At 35.2% G+C, this 22,296-nt stretch overlaps 1 protein-coding gene across 1 annotated transcript in view; it reads left to right on the forward strand.

Moving 5' to 3' along the window:
* Positions 1–22,296, forward strand: part of 5-HT1A (5-hydroxytryptamine (serotonin) receptor 1A) — a 175,190-nt gene that overhangs the window by 145,755 nt on the left and 7,139 nt on the right. Inside the window, exons 6-7 of the mRNA XM_017615498.1 lie at positions 1,195–1,422; positions 18,579–19,584. Of these exons, the coding sequence (XP_017470987.1) occupies positions 1,195–1,422; positions 18,579–19,535 (1,185 nt within the window). The 3' untranslated portion in view covers positions 19,536–19,584. The remainder of the gene's footprint in view (positions 1–1,194; positions 1,423–18,578; positions 19,585–22,296) is intronic.

Below are 22,296 nucleotides of genomic sequence, written 5' to 3' on the forward strand. Positions count from 1 at the left end.
AGGAGCCTAAGCACAGAGCACTGGCCCCTGATCTTAGATGGATAACGTCCTGACATCGCACAGGCTCACTCTGTAGTAGCCATTTCTAGCCGCCACCATCGCGGTGGATTCAGTCGAGGATTTTAGCCGACCTTATTTTGTATCAAAGTTAAGGGTTTTTGATTAAATAAAAAAGTATTTCATAAAAGTTTCTAAAGTCTGGAGATTTCGTTAAACGATTAAAACCAGTGATGTACGAAAAAAAGCTAGTTCAGTTTGCTATGTTTTGTTTTTAATTCATTTTGCGTTAAGCTACACGCTTCGAGATATTTACAAAGATATTTATGTAAAAAAAATATTTTTCTGCAAAAAAGGGAAAATTTTAGATTTATTTTATAGAGAATATACATATATATGTATGTATTTACAAAAAAAATATTCTGCTGCGGAATGTGTTTCTTAACTCTGTTAAACAAAAAAAAAACTATGTATGAAAATAAAATAAATTTATAAAAATAAGTACTTAAGACACTTAAAATTTAATTATCTTTCAATTTAAAAAAGGTTGAGTATGTACTTCAAGAATTGCACTATAGTCCTTTTTGAATAGTAAATTTCGCTTTTGCACCACTGTGCGCCCTCGCTACCCAACCAATCCAAGCAATGCTGAAGCACTTCGAAACTCTTCGCTTATCGCATGAGTAAAGAAGGTTGCAGCTTACACTTACCTGCAGCAAGTGGACAAGCAATGAAGTGTAGCGTGGTCAAATAAGAGTGTGCAAAGAGGAAGCAGAGTTAAGTGGGGTCAGGATTAAAGTGAAGCATCAACTTTAGTTTGATGGGTTGTTGCTTGATTTTCATTTGTCCACCGTATATAAAACTGACAGAATTTCTTATCAATTTGTTGCCAGATTGGCTCGTATTTTTGACAATTTTACGATCCTTTTTGGGAATATTTGCACACACTCAAATCAACTATCCCCGTCCACTTAAACACATATACAAACACACAAACAATAAAATATATGTACTATATATGACTATTGACTGCTACCGGTGTGCTTTAAAGCACTTTGATTTCACTTTTCTGTTTCCTGTTAACCACTTAACTGATTTCTCGGTTTTATTTATTTTTTCTATTTGCTGTATGTATTTATGTGTCTCTTATTGTGAGTATATATATATGTGTGTGTTTGTTTTTTATCCCCATTGCAGCCCGATTTGTCAGCGCAGAAGAAACGCAAACGTCTCAGGTTACGTATTGGTAAATTTGCAACACCTCATACCGGCGCCGCGGGCCAAACAACACTTGGCTTGGTCGAGGGCAACTCAACTAATACAGTGAACACTGTAGAGGACACCGAATTCAGTAGTAGTAACGTGGATAGCAAAAGTCGGGCGGGCGTCGAATCAACCACGATGTTCAGCAATAATCCCGAAGAGGTGAGTGAGTATGAATTAAATGAAAGCGAACAAGAATTTTGTGGCTGCTATGCAATTTGCACGTGTGTGTGTGTGTACAGGAATTTCGTGCGGTCAGGTTGCTTGCAGGTGTTAAAGTGAAAAAATAAACAAAAAATAATGAGCAAAAAAAAAATGTGCGTATTTGTATGATTGGAATAATACCAAGCAGAATTTGATTACCAACAAATATTTATTTATAACCACAGCCTCTGCCACTCAAATGGCACAAATGAATTTGCTTATGAGATTAAAGGTTGCAATTTGAGGGAGGACAGCAAACTTTGTCGACAGATTAGTGGAAATCTAGAGAATTTATGCCAGCTTTAAATGGCTGTAAATGGTTTTCAAGGGGCTACAATAAAATGGAATTTAACAATGAAATATAGAATAATAGGGGAGTTATGAAAGTTGGATTTTATTGTGTTGCAGAGGACTAATTGGCAGTGACAGACAAAATTGGGAAGGGGGAAATACGCAGAATACATTACTGGAAAGGATACCGACTTGGTTTGGATTATAGGTGTCCTATAGGTGTTTTTTTCATAAAATAAAAATATTATTCATTCTTTAACAAAACCCGTGGAAATCGAAGTTTGCAACTTAAAAAAATTCAACAAACTTTCGTACACATTTCGAGCTTCTTTAAGAATTCTAAAAAATTAACCGTAATTTTTAGCCATTTGAAACTTGTACTTTATTGTACTAGAATTCAATCAGCTACAAAACTGCATACTCGGTATCTAATTAAAAACTCGTAATCTTTACGAAAATTTTTAATTTTTTGTTTTTTTTTTTATTGCATAATTATTTAAGGCAGTGTCACTCAATTGCTACATTTGTACAGATTTGTGCATTTTTATGTTGGGCTATTGGTACAAAATTAAAAAATTGGGTGATTTTTTTTTGTAGTCAAAAAAATGATACAATTCTGCATTCTTCTATTTAAAAATTTCAACAAATTATTTTTCTATCTATCAATCTATGTTGAAATAAAAGTGAAAATAAAAAAATTATTTTCTTGATACGGAATGAGTACGATAACAAAACTTGCCCAAACGACCAGCTGGTGTCTATTGTACAAGTAAGCAAAAAACTTAAAGTGTTTGGCGTTCGCGATAGCAGAACCCAGGTTCGATCCTCGGTCGGAGCGATTGCTAAAATTTTTTTTATTTTTTTTATTTATATATTTTATTTTCTTTTTTTAATATATGTATACTAGGGCGGGTCGAAAATTTAATATTTCTTAAATTCTTTGGTAAAAGAGAAAATATATTGCATCATGAGGTCAACAACAAGCCTGTAAAATATTAATCGTTTACTTTAATTGCAAAAGCCCGTGCGTGGAGCCTCAAGTGAAATCCTTTTTTGAAATTTTCTTGTTTTAAATTTGCAGAAAAGTAGCAATTTTGAAGAAAATCGATTCTCATTTTCCAGTTATTAATAAATGTTACATATTTAATAAAAACTGGTTAAAAACAATTGTAGTGTTTCCCCAAAACGAAAAAACTTCAAAAAAGATTTAAATGTATAAAAAAAAATTTTACCAAATTCTAATTTTTCTTTTAGTTCTTAGAAAATTTTCTACTTCACATTTGCACCTTCCAAGGAAAAAAATTGATTTTGGTAAACATATAAAAATTCAAAAAGCGGGCTCAACTGGTCTCTTGATAATTTTATAAGCTTTCATTTATAAAAAAAATGAATCAAAGTGCTTTATGATCATTAAATTCCAGTTTTGAACCACTGTGCGCTGTAGTTTCATCCAAATGAGCTGCGGGCTTGACTAGTTCATCCGCTCTACCATTTTCTTCGGCGTGGCTATGACCGCGAACCAAGGCAAGAGAGTTTACCGGGTTTGAGCAGATCACCCGGTAGTACATTGGCTTCGGAGATTCTAGTGTTTTTAAGCCGTCTTATTACTCTCCTTAACTCATCATAGTCTAGAGGAGCTATGTAAGCTTCGTTCCTTTAAATTTGTGTGTTGGCGTCATAAATAAATCCAATTTACTCTGGATGTTTACAACCGAATTTATTTCTTCGTTTCTGCATTAGCTTTGAAATTATTTAATTTCTACTTACTTTTCTGATGGAACTCTCGGACCGGCCAACAAGTCAATCTCTTCATATTTTTGCCTCTCTCTTCTTCCGCCTAAAGCGACGTGTGTACTACCGTCTTTTCTTTCTATATCGTTTAATTTTCGCTCATTTAGCAATTGGATATAGGATGGCTTTTCTTTATAGAAAGGATATGGCACTTTTCGGCATACCCGTTCGTATGTAGCCGTAAGCAATTCCTTTTACTAAATACATATCTTTTAATAGCCATGGCTACCTTCTCACACCCAGCAATTAATTATTGATGTATCTATATACACACACATTTGTACATACATACATATGTTTTGGACAAAGAATTTCAATAAATGTGTAAATGAAACCTTTTCTATTCATTGAAAAATAATCCACAAAATCACAACACACAAATCCCAATCAAAACACTATTTAATTTCTACTATGTTTGTGTTTTGTTGGTTGCGCTATCATACATATCAACTAACAATTAAAGTCTAAAAGTAACATTATATAGCTCAAGGCATCAATTACAAATCCTTTTATTTGCTGTTTACACTTGAAATTTTAGGAAATGCCTTAGCCTTTTTGGTCGCCTGCAGTATTTTCATCGTCCCACCACAGTGAATTTCTCCCTCAACTTCCTAGTATTTATGTATATGCACACATCTGCATACATATGTTTGTATGTATGTATGAAGCACAGCAGTTTGATTATTTCCTACGGCAAACTCTAAAGATTTTGGCCAACTTTTAAGCTTCGGAAATTGTAATTGTTAACTTTGTACAAATTGACCTCTAAAATCTTAGTTAGCCATTGAGCCAGAAAAGGTTTATGTAGGATTCTGTTTACACAGATAAGTTTTTGTTTACTTTTGAAATATTACTAAAAATAATATTGTTAAAAATACCATTTTTGCTATGCGAGACTTCATACAACTACATATTGATTCTCTCTTAAATAATTGTTTAGACCCCTTTTGAAATCAAAGCGGAACTTTGGCAAGGGAGAGTTTATCTTATTCTGGGTAGCAAAAGTTTGCTAAAATGCGCAAAATAGTGAGCTTTTTGAAGTTTTTTTTTTTTTTGCAAATGAGTCAAGTGGCCCTATTAACCTAAAGTGAATTTAGAGCCGATAACTCAAGCCTAAATTATCCAACTCTGGCGTAGTAAATACTAGACAGATGACATCTCGTACGCTGTGTATTTATTCTCAAAACAAACCAAATAGTGACCTGGCACTTGAAAGCTACTTCTGAAAATACTCGCATATTCTTAAAACTTTTACCTAAAGTAAGAAAGGTTTGGATTAGATTAGATTCAATTAGACTAGATTAGATTGGATTAAATTAGATTAGACTAGATTTAACTAGATTAAATTAGAGTAAATTGGATCTGATTAAATTAGACTAATTTGATTGGATTGGACTAGAGTAGACCAGATTAGATTAGATGATATTTGACTAGATGAGATTTGATGAATTTAGATTAAATTTGTTTCGATTAAATTTGTTTCGATTAAATTAGATTCAATTACATTAGATTCGATTCAATTCGATTAGATTAGATTCGGTTAGATTGGATAGGAAAGGATTGCACAGTTGCCCATAAAACAATAGGGAAAAAGGGATGTGCTTAGCGAATTAGTTTTCAACCGCCTAGATCGTTCGCGTAAGAAACTCGCTTAATTATTTCTTGCCTATTATTCTTCCAGATTCTGTTGGAGACCCTAAGGGCCCGCTGTTTTAAACTGTCGATGGTTGGACCATTCGATCTTATCGATAGTTTTTGGCTTCACCATTTTTTGTTATTGATAGTATCGCGATAGTGGCTACCATTCATCGATAGTGCCATCGATAGTTTCGCACCTCTATGGTGAGTTGAGTTAAGACGAAATGCCTTGAGTTAGAAGAGTTGAAATTAAGTGAGAGGAGATAATGTGAGGTTAGTTGAGATGAGATGCGGCGAGTTAACGTGATTTCAAGAAAGCTGTGGTGAAATGCGTTGAATAACAACGATGTTACAACACGGCTATCTTTATCAGAAGTTTACGTTTAGCTGTAGAAAGGGTGTGAGGAAGACATGTTTGCCTATTTATACATAATATATTATTATTATTATCCCGTTCTCATAACTTATTCCATGTTACTCAAGATCAGACTAGGCATTTGAATTCAGTTCCTCATTAAATATTTCTATACCACTCGGAAGTTCGTTTCGCATCACTCAACGCATTCAACTGACCCCTGCTTCGAATGCAAAGCGCTACCATTTTGATTTTGTTTGTTTATTGAAATGTCATAATATATTTATTTATCCACTTATTTTTTATTCTTACTTTACGACGCTACTCCTATGTGAACTAATCCGCATCGCACAAAGAAAAAAAAATCAAAGAAAAATTAGAGGAATGTAGAATGTACTAGGGATGTTGCGAATATTTGCACTCGCATTCGTTATGCTAATGATTCGCATAATTTTACACATTCGCATTCGCATCAAATGATACGAATATTTTGCAGAATAAACTCAACTTGATTTTTAACATCAACTGGCTGGTGCATCTAATAGAATGTCTATAAGTGGCTTTTATAAATGCAGCATTAAAGCCAATTCAATTCTCAAACAAACAGGAATAAAGACAACAACACTGGGCGCCGCTATTTGTTATTTTTTGTCGTTTTTTTTTGTTTAAGGAATGAGAAAAAATCTTTCACCAGAAAAAGCTCTATTCAAAAATCCTGATATTAAGAAGATTTTTGCCCAGTTTTGAAATCAATTATTATATTTTCCGACTTATCATGTGTTTTAAACCTAAAAATGGGAGAAATTTTCTAAAGGAAATCTTTTAATCTAGAGGTTTAAAGCGAACATTGCAATTTCATAAAAAAAGGCTGGCATGCAAAAATTATGATAAGGAAAATTTGTAAAATCAAAATTTTTTAAGCAATTTTAAAAGCGAACGACATTGTGAAATAATTTCGAAGGCTAAATCCATATAGCTGTGTCAGCTGGTCATTCGAAGTTTTTCCCATACCAGAGCATAAAAAAATGCCTTTTGTTGCTTGCGATGCAATTGAAAATAGAGCAAGGTGCACACACAACACTTTGCTTTTTCTTCGTTACGGTACATATTCAAACTCTATGATTTCGCAGGACTATGCAACTAGTCTTTGCTAGCCTATTTGCAACAAAAAAAGTTTCTTTTATTTTATTCCGAACATTCGCATTCGCATTCGTATTCGTAATTGTATTCGTATTCGTATTCGCATTCGCGAATGTGAAAAATATGACATTCGAAACATCCCTACTATGTACATAGCAACTAGAATGAAAGTTACCGTCTATTTTGCTTTATGCACCGGTTATCCGCTATGCCACGTATATACATATACTTGTGGCCATGGAAACCTTACCTTTGCAATATAAATATTTGATTTGTGTCGATTGTTGATTGTGAAAAATTGTGGGCTGTTTGAACAACAGGCTTGCTAATAAATAGTACATACATACCTCTTGCTTCGCTCGCACATTTCCCGCACTCACTGAATGGAGTATGCGTTGACCGTAATTTGAAGGACATTTATGTGCTTTGACTTAAATCAAAGAATTGTTCCATTGTAGTTGTCTAGGTACTATAATTGAATTATGTACTTACCTGGGTCGCAATGTACACATAGAGTTTTTATGTGTATTTCTAGTTAAAAAAAGGAAATACCAAAACTTAAGTAATGCTTTGTGCAGTTTCTGTTTTAAGTTTGTGTAGGAAATTGTACTTCTAATTAGTTTTTTAGAAAGTGTATCTATTCAAAGGTAAAACAAAAAAAAAATAAAATTACGTTTTTGATACATTACACTATGTGACAAAATCAAACTAATTGGCTCGGTATTGAGTAAACCCAAATGCAAGTGATAGTTTTAGATGTCAATAATACTACGTTAATGGCTTTTTTCGAGTTTAGCTCAAATAAGGAAAATATCCTTAATTGAATCCTAGCACATAATTTATTGTTTAATTAGGTAAATTCTTGAAAAAATATTCTTAGAAAATACTCATGTAAGGGTTTTTTGATACGAGGAATTCCTTCTTCAAGTTCATTTATCATTAGCTTAGCGGCAGATGGCGCTGTAGGCCAATTTTATGGAATTTCATTGATTTTTTTTTTTTTTTTTTCAAATAAATAAAGGTCTTTATCAAAAAGTGCCGTCGCGATGTGATTTAAAACACCGCAATTAATATTTAAAACAGAAACTAATTAATTTATTTTATTTTGTTGTATTCTCTTTTGTCTACTTTTTCTTCAAACTTTCCTTCTGTTTGCTTTTTGTTTTGATTTTCAAAATCATTTTCATCACTGTTATGTGAAAAATTTACAAAGTTATTGCTTGAATTTACGTCATCAGCTATAGCCACTATCCATCAACAAATATCCAACAATAATGTTGATATTTTCTTTCACAATCGAACATTTTTTTTTAATAGCAAATAGAGTCATAAATTCCTATTATCGAAAACCCACAAAATGAAATTATTTCTCAAAATTGTTGTTCCAGCGATTTTCAGAGTAAAATTTTTAGAAAATCAAATAGTCAAATAGCAAAATTAAAAACTGAACTATAAGAATCAACAAAGCTACAAAGTGGCTGACCGGTTCTTCTGTTAACCTTCTTTGGTAGGCAACCAGCCAATGAGGCAGAGATACTTACCTACCGTAGGCGTTCGAAAACTAAGCTAATATGATTTTATGAGGAAAATTATGCAAGTGTGAATGTATTGCTTCCCTGTTTCTTATATATACATATAACCTACACTCCCCATCAATTCCTGAGAAATATATTCCACGTGGTGCACAATCATTCTCAATGAGAGAGAAAACGCTAAAATAAAAATATACAACGCGTTTATTAACTGGATTAACGTAAACATGCACATTGAACTAATTTTACGCCAGACCGACTCATCGTCGTTCCGGTAAAATATATTTTCCTTGCAGTTAAACGGATAGACAATAAGTATGTATGTATGTAGATTAGGGCTTCCCTTATTTTTCAAAGTTTTTATTTTACTAAGCTTTAGTTTTGTTCATTTATCCCTAAAACACTCGAAAACGTTTTTTTTTGTGTTATTTAGACTATCTACAGCAACTCGGAATATGATAGGAGATACCGGATTTTCATAGACGTCTCAAAGAGAAGTTTCATGATTTGGATAATTTATTCGATTACGCACATGCTGGTACTCTCAAACAAAATTAAAATAGAAGCAGATAAAATATTCTTACAAAAACAGAGGGAGCGGGCCCGGATTGCTTAGCAAAAATTTAGCTAAAATTTAATAAAAGGCTCAGACAACTATGAAAATCTACAAGCTCTAAAAGAGCCTAAAATTGGCGTTGACTTTCACATCTCAATCTCGTGGTTCTTTAGCTACGACGACAAAAAGAGGAAGGAAAGATTTTATCACATCTGAATTAGTTGCAACCTTAGGCATTAGATATTCAATTTTCGATAATTCAGGTCCTAGTAGAAGTACTAGGTCTTTTTTTGCGACAATAACTCAATCAGCAAATCTGATATTCAATGCATTCGAATACGAATAAAAAAAAAATAGAGCAGAATCCATAAAATCCGATTTTCGGAATAACATACCCCAAGTAGTTACCGTTCACTGGAATAGAAAATTTTCACCTGGTCTGGATGGAAGAAATTCTAATGGAGAATGCTCGCCAATTATTATCCAATTTAAGAGAAAGAACAACTTCTTGCAGGGCCGAAATAAGAAAGCTGTTCCGGCAAAGATCAAGCGAGTGCAGTATCAACTACGCCTATTGACTGGAACCTTAATAATAAGAAGGTATAAACATTAGATCCGTTACCATGTTATCATCAGCTCAAAAGTGTATTTCAATCAAAAATTCAAGAAGACACTATCAGTCCCCATATTCCACTCTATAAAAAGTTCAACGACAACTGGAAGAATATAATCCTAGTGCAATTTTTTTTAAGCAACATTTCTGTCACTCGACCATTAAAGAATTGGTGACGGTTTTTTTACAATGAACTGCGAAAATCGATTGTACGAGATGGCAATCGAGTTCATATTGAACTGGTCATTATTTTTTTGGGAGAAGATTCTGAAAATAAAATTAAAATCAGATCTCGAGTTGCAATGTATCAAACATGGCGGAAGGCAAGAGCTATTTACTCTTTGGCAAATATGTTTGCTGCAGTCTTAGTTTAAAATGAACGTCAAGGACGAACAAGCGCGTACAGATGTTTGGCTATTCATTGTGGCTTGGATGCAGTTTAGCATTTAGCACGATTCGCGTTTTAAATGCACTGGGAGGTTGCAGTTTGTTTTCCAAAGCAGCTTTAAGCAAATTGAGGCAACACCTCTGGCATTTATCTTTCCATCTTGTCAATATTTGATGACGAGGTTGATAAACAAAAACCTAGTGGAGTATTGTAGCAAACTTACAAATAGAAAGCTTTGGGGATTCTCGAAAGAGATATCTTCCATCGAAGGACGAGATGTTGGTCTCTTTATATGGTAAGCGGTAATTAAAATGTTAATTTAAAGTGTGCTTACTATTTAAAAAATACTGTAACTTTTTTTCTTGTTTTAAAAAACTCTTTGAGTGATTTCATATCTGTTTAGAGCAAAAGCGTATTTTCGAAATTAAAAGTTGACAGCAGTCTTCTTTAGGAAAATGTGTCTTCGTGGGAAGGAAATGCTGCCTATTTGGAAACTGAAAGGAAGTTTTCGAGCTTAAAAACAGTGAGCGACACTGCTGGAAAAGCTGCTAAACTAACGCAAAAATTGTATCGTTTAATAAGCCCAGATGAAGAACAAACGCAGTGCCATTACGCTGTGTGCAAGAACATGGGAAGATGTATCCAGATTGTAAAAAAGGGACTTCAAAAAAAATTTTTCTAAATAATACTATTTTTAAATTAAAAAATTTCATTACCTAAATTTGTCTTTTCATCGATATTAAACAAACATATGAATATTTGCATTAATCTAGCTACTTACTTCTTCAAAAGTTGTCAAAACTCGCTATTTTCTTCAAATTTGAGTACCGTCGGCATGAGTTGAAATATACGAGGAAAAATAATATTATATATTTGAGTAACGGTTTGTATACTAAACAAAAAACAAAAAAAAAATTGGTCCATATATGGGACGCCCTAATGTAGATGTGTGTGGGAAAGAAACTTAATTTTCTTCGAATTCGTAACTGCACATCAGGCGTACCTAATTTGCAAAAGATATAAAAAAGATCCATCGCTTTTAAAATTCCCAAGCACATCACCGTCTGTCATCCGTAGTCTGATTTATATAGTCGCACACACACTTCGTACATACATATATATTTGTCTTCCGTACAGCGCTTCATTCGCTTGTTTCGCTACTACTATATTAAAATGTTTCGCGCTGTAAAATGCGGCTCAAATAAAGGCGAAATGTGCTGCGGCGAACAAACCATTTTGAAAGCAGATTGATGTTCGCTGTCAATAATTGTTGGTTGGCAATGTTACGTATACGCCACCACCGACGCTATGCACACTGTACATACATACAAATGTACATATGTATGTATGTATGTATATAGTATGCATTGCCAACGGAATATTCCAACTGGCAAGCAGCAAGCACAGCTAATATTTAAACTATACAAACAACAACAACGTGAGCGCTCAGTAATGCCTCGTTCCGGGTTATTGATATGCGACCCTTCAAGTAAAATGTACAAACATTTTATTTTAATATTCTTTTCCCTACCATGTACTTACATACATAGATATATTTTTTTTTTTTTTTTTTTTTTAACATTTTACGGTCGAGCATTAAAATAAAACGCTAACATTTTTATGCTTTAGCCCAGCCTATCTGGGCAGCGCACATCCAATGCTTATAAACTCAAATTCTGAGGTAATCATATGCCGTTATGCATACAAACCTACCGCGAACAACGACATCCGATAAAAACGTCATTGATGGCCGTGATGAAAATTTATATTACGAATATTCACTGTGAAAATCTGCTCGACTAAGTAGCGGTGAAGTCGCGCAAAACACACACACCTCGTAAACTGGCTATAATATCGATAGCACTTCAACGACAGCAACAGCAACTACATACAGGGAAAATGAGCAGAGGGACAGCGACCGACCGAAGATGAGAGCTGCTAACGCAATCGTAGGCTAGGCAATGGGAAATTTGTCATCAAACGGGACGTATGTATGTATGTATGTACATAAGTATTTAGGTATAAATAAGTGACGAAAATAAAAATAAAATGAAATAAAATAAATGTACTGAAATACAGCATTAATTTGATTAAATTGAGCGTAAGATAGGAAAGCGCAGCATTTGATTGCTTGGTGTGTAGGTTGGTCGGGGAGCTCATAGCCACATTTGGTTGTATGGAAAATTAAGTATCTATGTGGTTACGTGAAATTGGTGGTACTGCAAATAGGAGGAACTGGCGGGGAAAGGGAAAAATAATGGTAAGGGTATCTTGGAAAGAAATATTACGCCTGTGCCGCATCCCAAAAATGAAAGCGCGCAGAACAGGTAATAATTTTGTTCTATAGCGTGAAATTCTAATATACCGTAAAACAAAAACTCGTCCCATTACAGCAAGTATTTCTTTTTCCACTGTAATCAATTCTTTAAGTGTGATGGAATACTCCAGTGAAGGTATTGTATTATTTAGTTGGTATCTTCCTATTTTTTTTTATGAAAAAATTTACTTGGAAATGTGAAACCTAAAGATCCTTATTAAAAAAGTGTAAGCACCAGTTCGTCAGGTCATTTCAAAATTAGACGCATATTGCAGAGAATTTCATGTAGTTTTCGAACATATAATTGGATATTTTCTAGCGACTTTTCCAATATATATGTAACCATGATAAAAACATAGTAAGGTAAAACCGTTCTCTCACTTCTTCGGCCATGATTTTTTTTTAAGTTTGCCAACATTTTAAAATCATATAAAATTGAGAGTAAAAAAAAGGAATTGTTCAAAGTTGTTGTTGTTTGAGATTGAAAATGAGAAAGTGTGTGTTTGTTTGTAAAATTTTAATATTAAATTGTTTGCAAACGTCAAGAATTCGAAAAATTCCTCTCAGCGGTTCTACCTTCCTATTTTTTTTATCATGTATGTAACTATTAATTTGTTTTTTGTTATTTTTTGGCCATTTAACAATTATATTCAACAATTTTATAATGAGCTCGAGGCCATTTTTAAATGAAAAATTTTTATTGTGGAAAAGCAACAACAATTTGAAAAAATGGTAGAAGTGATAGCTATTTCGGAAATCACCACNAAATTGTTGTTGCTTTTCCACAAAATAAATTTTTCATTTAAAAATGGCCTCGAGCTCATTATAAAATTGTTGAATGTAACTATTAATTTTCATAATTTTCCGATTTTAAGCTATTTGGCGAAAAGACTTTTTCGACCAATGGAAAATCACACCAAACATTGTAGTTTTCAGGTATAAACTTTGGTACACTGAGTGTGGAAAGCAGAGAACAAAAATTAAGCAAAACTCCATCACATTTAATGATTTTGCCTGTTACTAAGAAAAATTAGAGTACATGTCAAGTTTCCCTAGTTTAAGCCAGCTTAAACAAACCACTCCTCACCGCAAGGTTTTAAATAATCAGTGTCGTATAGGGCACTCCTTTTCCTGCCGCCGAGAGTGGTTTTGAAGTCAACACATAGATGGAGAGTATCGATCTCTGTCTCTGTCTCTTACCAGGTCTAAGCCACGCTGGTAAGGCCCCATGAATTCGTTGAGGGTGGATTTCAGCTTTTCACACAATACGCTCGAAATTATCCTTTACGCCATATTAGAAAGGCTGATGGCACGGTAGGCAGCGCACGCGTTCACCTGACCATATTCTGCATAATAGTTGATGCATGCAGCTTCTCACCGCCGTACTGGAATAGCTCAGCTGGCTGTCCGTCAGCTCCCGCAGCTTTATTGTAATAGCTCGTCTTGCGCCCGATCGCAGCGTCGCCCTGTAGCCGTCATCCTTTTTCTCTGCAACTTATTGACACTCCTCATCATACTACTTGTTCTTTCGCGCACGCTGAAATCCCACTACTTCTTCGGCGACGGTACATAATGTGTGGGAAATGTGGTTCCACTGCTCGCAAAAGTCAAATTGTTCAAGTCGAATGGCGAAGACGTTGGCAGTCTGTTTTGATTTTCACCGTTGATCATTCTTTGTATTGTTGAATGCACATTTGTTTGGTTGTAAAGAGGCTGCAACAATATAGTGGTCCGAGTAATTGTTTGGCCCTCGGAGGGTAATAGGTCTAAAATAACATGATCGATTTAGGTTAGGTTGAAGTGGCTCCTGTTATGTACACCAGCACACTTAGGCCCGTTGTGATACTATAATGGATGTCCTTAGCCCTGATAACGAGCTTATTGCTAATGGACAGGGAACGGATTTTTAGGACCTAAAAACCTATAAAAAAGGCAAAATAAAATAACGAAATAGGCTGGAAAAGGCAAAACAAAATAGCGAAAAAGGCAAGAAAAGGCGCTAGGTATAAAGCAAAATAAGGCACTAAAAAAAGAGAGAAAATACGAAGAATAATCAAAAAATACATTTATTTTAGAAATGTTTATATTACAAGTAAAAAGAGAAAAACTATGAACTAGTTTCATTATATGAAAAATTTGCACTTTGAATCTTTGACTATTTTATCCTTTCGAGTTTCTAACTCATAAAACTTTAATCTGTATAGTTGAAGTAACATTGAACCACAAGATGCATTTTGAAGTTTTCTGGCAGCATTTTCATTCGATTTTCGCGAAGAAAAGCCTTGAATGTACTAAATGTGCGCTCGACGTAAGTTGATACAAGTGGAGCCCAATTTAAATATGGAACGTTTGAAACGTTCATATTATCAGGAATAAGGGCGTTTTCCTCGCCCTTGACAATTTTATCCACATCCCTTATTGTCTCCAAGCCTACGTTAGCTATAATCACTTTTTTAAGGGTAGAAAAGGAAAAAAAGGCAAATATCTTAAAAAAGGCAAAAAAAAGCAACATCAAATGTGTATATANTATATGGAATCGGGGAAAGCTAAATCGTGGACATTCTTAATCGAATATACTCTATTTCTTTAGCAGAAAAAAGGCAATTTCCATAAAATCCGTTCCCTGCTAATGGATGTCGAAAATTAGCTCACCCCTTTCGTTGATGTCACTGCTCCCCTGCGCGGCGTTGTATGGTGTGGATTCGCATCACCTGCTAGGTGATTTGCTCTGCACTGGTGTCTTGGAACACGGCATTGAGATCCCTCTATCGCGAGCCAAGTATTTAACATGGCTGATAGTCGTGGTGTCCTCATCACTAAATTGAGGGAGAAGTGAAATATTTAGTTTGGCACTTTTCAGCTTGAAATTCGCCGACTTGAGCCCACATATGCTATGTTCTATCACCCAGGACACCTGTATTTTGTCGATATGGCTCCCGCGCCAGCCGTTCTTTCCAATACCGGCAGAAACTTCTTGATGAGCATCAGCACGGCCTGTTGGTTGGCCTTGTTGCTCGGCTCTAGTTTGAATACCCTCCAGTTAGTGTGTTGAAGAGCTGGATAATCTGCAGTATATCGACGAAATTCCCTTGAAGTCTTCCGCTTTAGTTTTGGATCCATGTGGTATCACAATGGGCCCTGATTGTGGCTAAGTGTGCTGGCGCCCGCTGGTCCTAGTTTTTCACCAGGGCAGACTTCGCCTAAGATGCCTTGCCGGCTGCCTTGTACAGTGCCACAAAGAACTCTCGTCTTCACATGCGGGATGATGGCGTCCCTGTGGTTATCCATTACATCCACATTGATAGCAAGACTTGCCGTCTCTGCGTAGGCACATTTCCATTGGCTCCTTAGTACCAAACCATCATCCTTACTGTCGTCCAGCACACCTATCATTATGCAGTCTCTTTAAACCTCTGAGAAAGAGTACCCTTCCGTCTTAGACATTTAAGCTTTCGTCAGCCATAAAGATTTATGAATATTTTTATGTTGGAACCTAGTTCTGCATACTACCATGTTTCACCCACCGGCGAGGTTGATCAGCCTTAGTCCGTGCCCGCCGCCAAGACTGAATTTTCTGACATTGGGACCAAAAATCTCTTCCTTGACCACCCTCGCATTGATGTCGGCTACTCTCAATTAGCTCACTCCTTAACGAGTCTTCGCTTGCTATTCAACGGATACTAGGTGTAAACACCGGTAGTCGTGAGCTGCTTGAACCGGATGGATGCAATAGAATCGTTTTTGGCCACTCCTTAGTGAATGGCGCTCAAAAACTTTCCCATATGCGTGAACTTCTGCACCCTGAACTATTCCCCGATTTATATATGTACATACAAGTATATTTCCGAACAAAAACTTTGTATCATTAATATAAAAAATTCATAACCTATATAATTTTATGTATTTCATAATTTATGCGTAAATTGAATAAACTTCATAAAAATAAAGTTCTCGTGCGTAAAATTACGAATGCAGTTTGGAGGATTTTTGCGTCTAACTTTAATTTAAAATGCTAATGAACGCACAATGCTCACTGGCAATACGCTTACGCACACTTACAGTTATGTATGCCGCAGCAAATAAATGAACATAAAAATGCCACAATCAAGAAATTGCGTGCCACTATGGAGGTTGGTTTCAATGTATACTATGAATGGATATAGATATGTACATACATACATAGTCTTATATAAATATGTACATATGTATGTAGGTATGCTCGCAGCCACTTTGGCCACGGCTGTTACGCTCGTCAACCAACTAACTAAACCAAACAAAATGAAAAATAAGTTTTAATTTAGTCCAAAGCATGGCGCATAGAATTGAATTAGAACTATAGCAATTTATGGTACATTGTGCAACAAATATAAATACATATACATACATCCTCTAGTCTAGTGTACATGGGCATACACAATTTTCAAATACCTCATGTGTACGTATTGCTTGCCAACGACTCGCATATTTTTAATTGGTTTATGAATGTGAAAACAACTTCATCAACCTTTTGAGTAAGTCCTTGCATGAATTCGTTGACGAGAAACTAATTTGAGAAAATTTATAATTAGCGCATTAGCGAAGATGGAAATTGTTCCAATGAGTGGCCAACATTGGCGCATGTTTTAGATTTCAGCAGTTGGGGTAACAAATGTTTTATGGCTACACATGCGGAATATCACATGGTTTTGCGCTTTTATGCATTATATGGTAGATTAAAACTTAAAGTAGACTTTATTTTAGTTTAACAATTTTTTAATTTCGGTATAATAAAAATGAAGCAATGAATAACACTGTGCGATACGCCAAAATATCTTAGGAGTTATGCTAATTTTCTGGTGGGTCTTGTCGAGTAAAGCAAAAATTGGAATATGAAATTTGCCCCGAAATCTTGACTAAAAAACCGATTTTCCACACCTCTTCCCACGTATACGGCTGTAACTTGATTGATTACACAGTGCTACAAAAGAAAAATCACGAAATTCTCCCGAAACAAGACTTACGTACAGGGTCTGGTACAAAATGAAATTAGGTTTCTTCCAGTTACTGAACCCTCCGTTTTTTTAACTCGTTATTTTCCTGGAATAAACAATACTATTTATAAACTAGGTCGAAGTTATAGCTGCTATTTCGGGGATCACCACATCTCATAAGGCTTTCTCATCGAGCTCACTGGAATTCGTACTAGTGACTTCCGCTTTCAAAGCAGTGGTCTACCCATTGCGCTATGTTCGTCGTATATACTGTTGTTGCTTTTTTCACTTTTCATACACTTATGTATCTATTAACAGCTTATTTATTTACCTTTAAAATGATGTCTAACAATATATTGCTGAACTTAGCTTAGGGTAAAAAAATACATATATTTTTCTTCATTTTTCAACTATGATCATCGCTAATATCAAAACTTTTTATGAAGATTGCTAAATATTTAATATTTATCTAAAATTAAATTTATTTTCGAATAAACAGAACCTCACCTAGTACAATTACATAAAACTTGTCAAGGTTTAGCAATTTAAGTTTTAATACGGCCTTGAATTTATATGTCCCGGACTTTGAGAGTTTTTGAGCAGTTCGGCTAAGAAATTCATCAATATTTCCTCCAAATTGATTAACGCATTGACAGTTTAGCAAAAAATTGTTTTTTTTTAATAAAATTTTAAGAAAAATGGGCCCACTTATGTCATATTTGTGTATCTCAAAAACTACTTCACCGATCTTGATCAAATTTAGCATAAACATTGCCCTTAGCCCCTTAAGCACTGTTTCGAAAATTTTTTAAATCGGACAAACACCACTCCTCCTGGTATATAACTAGCTTAGAGTTTTTTTTTTTTTTTTGAAATTACCCTTTCTTGGGTGGAGCGTGTGTTTTTCTTCCGATTTTCCACACGGTGCTTAAGGAGGCTAAGCGCAATGTGTATACCAAATTTGGTCGAAATTGCGTTTCTCTGATTCACTGCTCTTGCCACTGGACAATATCGTTACCCTCTCTACGCTGTCGGAAAGTGTTTAAGCTTCTTAAGCTAGCTACTAATGGCAATTAACTACAGCAAATTCGGAGACCATTCGGTGTTCAGTTAAGCGCACAAAAACGCAACGAATGCGCTCTTTCGGCTAAAGTTGGCTTAATGAAGAATGCTTCTGATTTCCTTACAGCCGTTTCCATCAATTTCAATTTAGTAATTTTACCGTTAGGAATGTTATTGCGATATCTCTTCACATTTGCTAGTCGCCTAGTTACGATGGAGCTTTAAGAGGTTAACTAAAGGGTGGTGACTCCTACCCTTATTTATAACCACTGACTACATAGCCATAAGTATATCCTCCCTATCGGTAATTCGCTGCTAACCTCTCGATATAGGCCGACCAGAGCCCAGTCAGCTTCAGCTCTCCGTTGCTTGTGCTTACTCAATTTTTATAACTTTTCAAACTCCAAAGAAAACTTTCCAATGCCTTAGTACTAATTTCACTTTACACACTTTTCTTACAGATTCCAACCACGTCGACCAGTCAAATATCGACTGTATCCCACCTGGTAGCGTTAGCTAATCAACAGCATGCAGCATGCAAATCATCCTCAACTGTACTAGAACAACAACAACAACAACATAAAGACAGTAGCAATACAAATACAACGCAAACCGCTATTGCCTCAGATGCGGCAATAACAACAACAATAGAATACAATAAGTTGCCACCCACAGCAACCACCAAAGTATGTATAGTAGCTCCCAATGACAGTAATGGCATTAACTCCACATCACCTGCGATAAATGGTGGCACAACAGCGGTCGCCGTTGCCAATGGCGCCGCTGAGGTGCTTGAAGATCCTCAATTACAACAACAGCTGCACCAAGTGCAGCAACAAGCCGACACAGCAACGTCAGTTGGAGGAAAGACAGTAGCGCCGCCAGCAGCTTGTGCCTCCAATGCCACCACAATCACTTCCATATCCGCATTATCGCCGCAAACACCAACAACCGGCATCACCGCAGGCAGCGGTGGTGGTGATGAACAACTGCATCCACTGGCGCCCACAGCGACGTCATTGGCTGCCGCATCCGCCTGCCAGCAGCTAACGCCTACACCCAAGCTGAAATATCCACAACCATTATCCAGCATAGCGAATCCCGTACACAAAGTGACAAAACGCAAGGAGACGTTGGAAGCGAAACGTGAACGGAAAGCGGCCAAAACATTGGCCATCATCACCGGTGCCTTTGTTATCTGTTGGCTGCCATTCTTCGTGATGGCGCTGCTATTGCCGTTGTGTGAGACGTGCGAGATTAACGATGGCATTGCGTCGGTATTTCTTTGGCTGGGTTATTTTAATTCAACGCTGAATCCAGTGATCTACACCATATTCAGTCCGGAATTTCGACAGGCATTCAAGAGAATTCTATTCGGTGGCCACCGTCCCCAGCACTATCGCAGTGGGAAAATTTAAGTACATAAATACCAGCCGAGATAGCAACTGGAGATGTAACAAATATGTAGTAAGTCAAAAAATTAATTTGTTTGGGAATTAAAAATTGCATCTGTTATTTAAAATAGGGCCAATGTTGCCAGATTCACAGTTTTAACTGTAAATTACAGTTTTTTTAGACAAGCTCATAGTGGTTTGAACTACCTCCTAGCACAAATTATAGTTTTTTTTCAAAATTCATTTATTTTAACAAATGAATTAAAATTTCTCTTTCGAGTTTTTTTTTGTAAGTCAATTTTTAAGAAAAAAGGGGAGGATAAAAAAACAGCGTCTCCTCATTTAAATCAAATGAAAAGAATAAATAAACTAGAAATTCTAGCACCCTCTGGTATTTAAGACCTAAAGATTTCTTTAAAAAAATCTTCAGGAGGTACTAAATTTGTGGTAGAAATGGTAAAAAAAATTAACAAATAAAATAAATAAAAAATAAAATGGGATTTAATTATTCCATTTTATTCAGTCTATTTTTGTTTAGTTAAGTATAATGTTATTGTATTTTAAATTCATCGTTTTTTAATATTTATTTTTTTATAGAATTAAAAACTTTTCTCTTTTTTGAAGGTACAATTTTTGGTCGAAAATACAGCTTTTCGGAAATTTACCGTTTTATAAAAAAAAATCTGGCAACACTGCATAGGGCTTCCTCCGCAATTATTAGGGTCATCGATTTTTGGACTTGTTTCCAAAACCACTCAAGGCAATTTAACATAAACTCATGTATATTTTCTTGTTCTCTTCACCACAACTGCCACTAAATCGTTGAAGCAATTTTGGCTGTTTTAACGTAGCACACCAGTCTGACTGGCGGCAACTAGCACGCCGCAGGTGGTCTTTCCAACGCACCTCCTCAGACATTGTATATGTATTGTAACGATTTATAGCTGAAACAAGGGATAAGAACAATGAGAAAAATTAAATGACTAATGGCAGCAAAGGCCAAAATTTCTATTCTTATTGGTGAGAAAATGCAATATTTTAGCAAAATTTTCTCATGTGAAATTTTAGACACTTTCAAAATTGAGAAATGAGATATCAGTTTTCAGAAAAATATAAATTATTGATTTTGCACCACCACATTAATACGCACAAAGAAATATGTTTGTATATTTGTATACGTCGAGAGATATTGTGCCGATGCACAGAAAATGCATTAGAATACACATAATCGAAAAATAAAAACAATATGGTGGGTTGCATAATGATAAGTAATTTTTTTTTTTTCAAATTAAGCTTTAATATCTTTTTATAAGAATATACACATGTACATATGTATGTATGTACATATGTATATACAAAAAAACGAAGGTAGTTTCATATACAATACAACTTTTTGATCATGAAGCATGACGCAATAAGAAAAGGATAATATAGCAAAAAACAACAATTTTCCGGCTCTGATATTCTGGTCGTATGTATATTTGAAGTTGCTAAAAAAGTTGAAACTGTTGGTACTACTTTACTGCTTTAATGAATATCTGACGGCCGTTGTGATGTTAGTCTTTGTATAAAGTTTGAAATTTTTATTTAAATGGTTGTTATTATAAAAGTAATAGCATAATATTTTTGGCCTTATAATAATGTTACTCACTATATTATATACATACATACGTATATATGGGTATAAGTACAACAATATAGAAGGAGAAAAAAACAATCACTGCAGATCAAACTGTATCTTTGTTTATACCATATTCTGAAATAAATGTTAAGACAAATACCCTCAGCAAATTCTCCACTCGAAAAGTCAACAAAATTTTTAAAACTCCACACATACATATATGCGTAAATGTACATACACATACATATGTGTACTATTGCAAAAACTATGCATACTATGTAAATACATAGAAAGAGCCAACATTGCGTATACGCAACATCTAAGTAACCACCTAGAATTTGCAGAGACAAATGGCAAACGATTGAGGAAAAATATTGTATATGTATACATACCTACCTAAGAGTAACTAGTACATATTGCGGAAAAAGATATTATTGGATAGGGACTAATGCGATTTTGTTGGTGTACAAACTCACTGCAGCAAAATTGATTGCATTTGCGTATTCTCATCTTACACTGCTTGAACAATTACTTTTCTGTGTTTTTCGTGTCCCACTTGTCAAAAAGCAATTTTACCATCGCAATTGCGGAAGTATTGGGGGTATTCTCTGAGTCTTACAAAGCCCTTGCACGTTGCACGGTTTGCACGGTTTGCAAAGCTGTCCCATACGAAAACCGGTTTTTACCTTGCAATCTGTGTACCGTGCAAGTGCTTTGCAAGATACGGAGAATACCCCTATTGTAAAATTGAAAAGATATTGCCGATTCGCTAAGTGTACATAGCTACTTAGAAGAGATGGTGGTATTGCCTTGAGAAGTGCTGACTGTTGTTTTTTTGGTTATGTGGATTAAAGCTTGACTTACAATAATCTAGTTAAGAATTGGCTAGAATCGCAGACAACAAAAAAGGGTACGCAATGCAAAAATAGTAGACGAAGTTAATTCGCTATGAAAATATATTTTTATCTATGTTTCGAAAAGACAAAGCAAGTGGGCGCACAAAAGCACAATAAGTTTTCCTTAATAAGCTTGAAAAGGATTCACAAATCCGCCGCTTAACTTTATATTTAAAAAAATATATATAAAGTAATACACATGCTGCCCAGCTGAAATCCAGCGCCGAGAATTCCTTGGTATGCTCGTATTTCGAATGGTTTTGTAAAC

This window comes from Rhagoletis zephyria, unplaced genomic scaffold, assembly GCF_001687245.7.
Source record: "Rhagoletis zephyria isolate East Lansing unplaced genomic scaffold, Rhagoletis_zephyria_1.1 Rzeph_scaffold_00022, whole genome shotgun sequence".
Taxonomy (NCBI): domain Eukaryota; kingdom Metazoa; phylum Arthropoda; class Insecta; order Diptera; family Tephritidae; genus Rhagoletis; species Rhagoletis zephyria.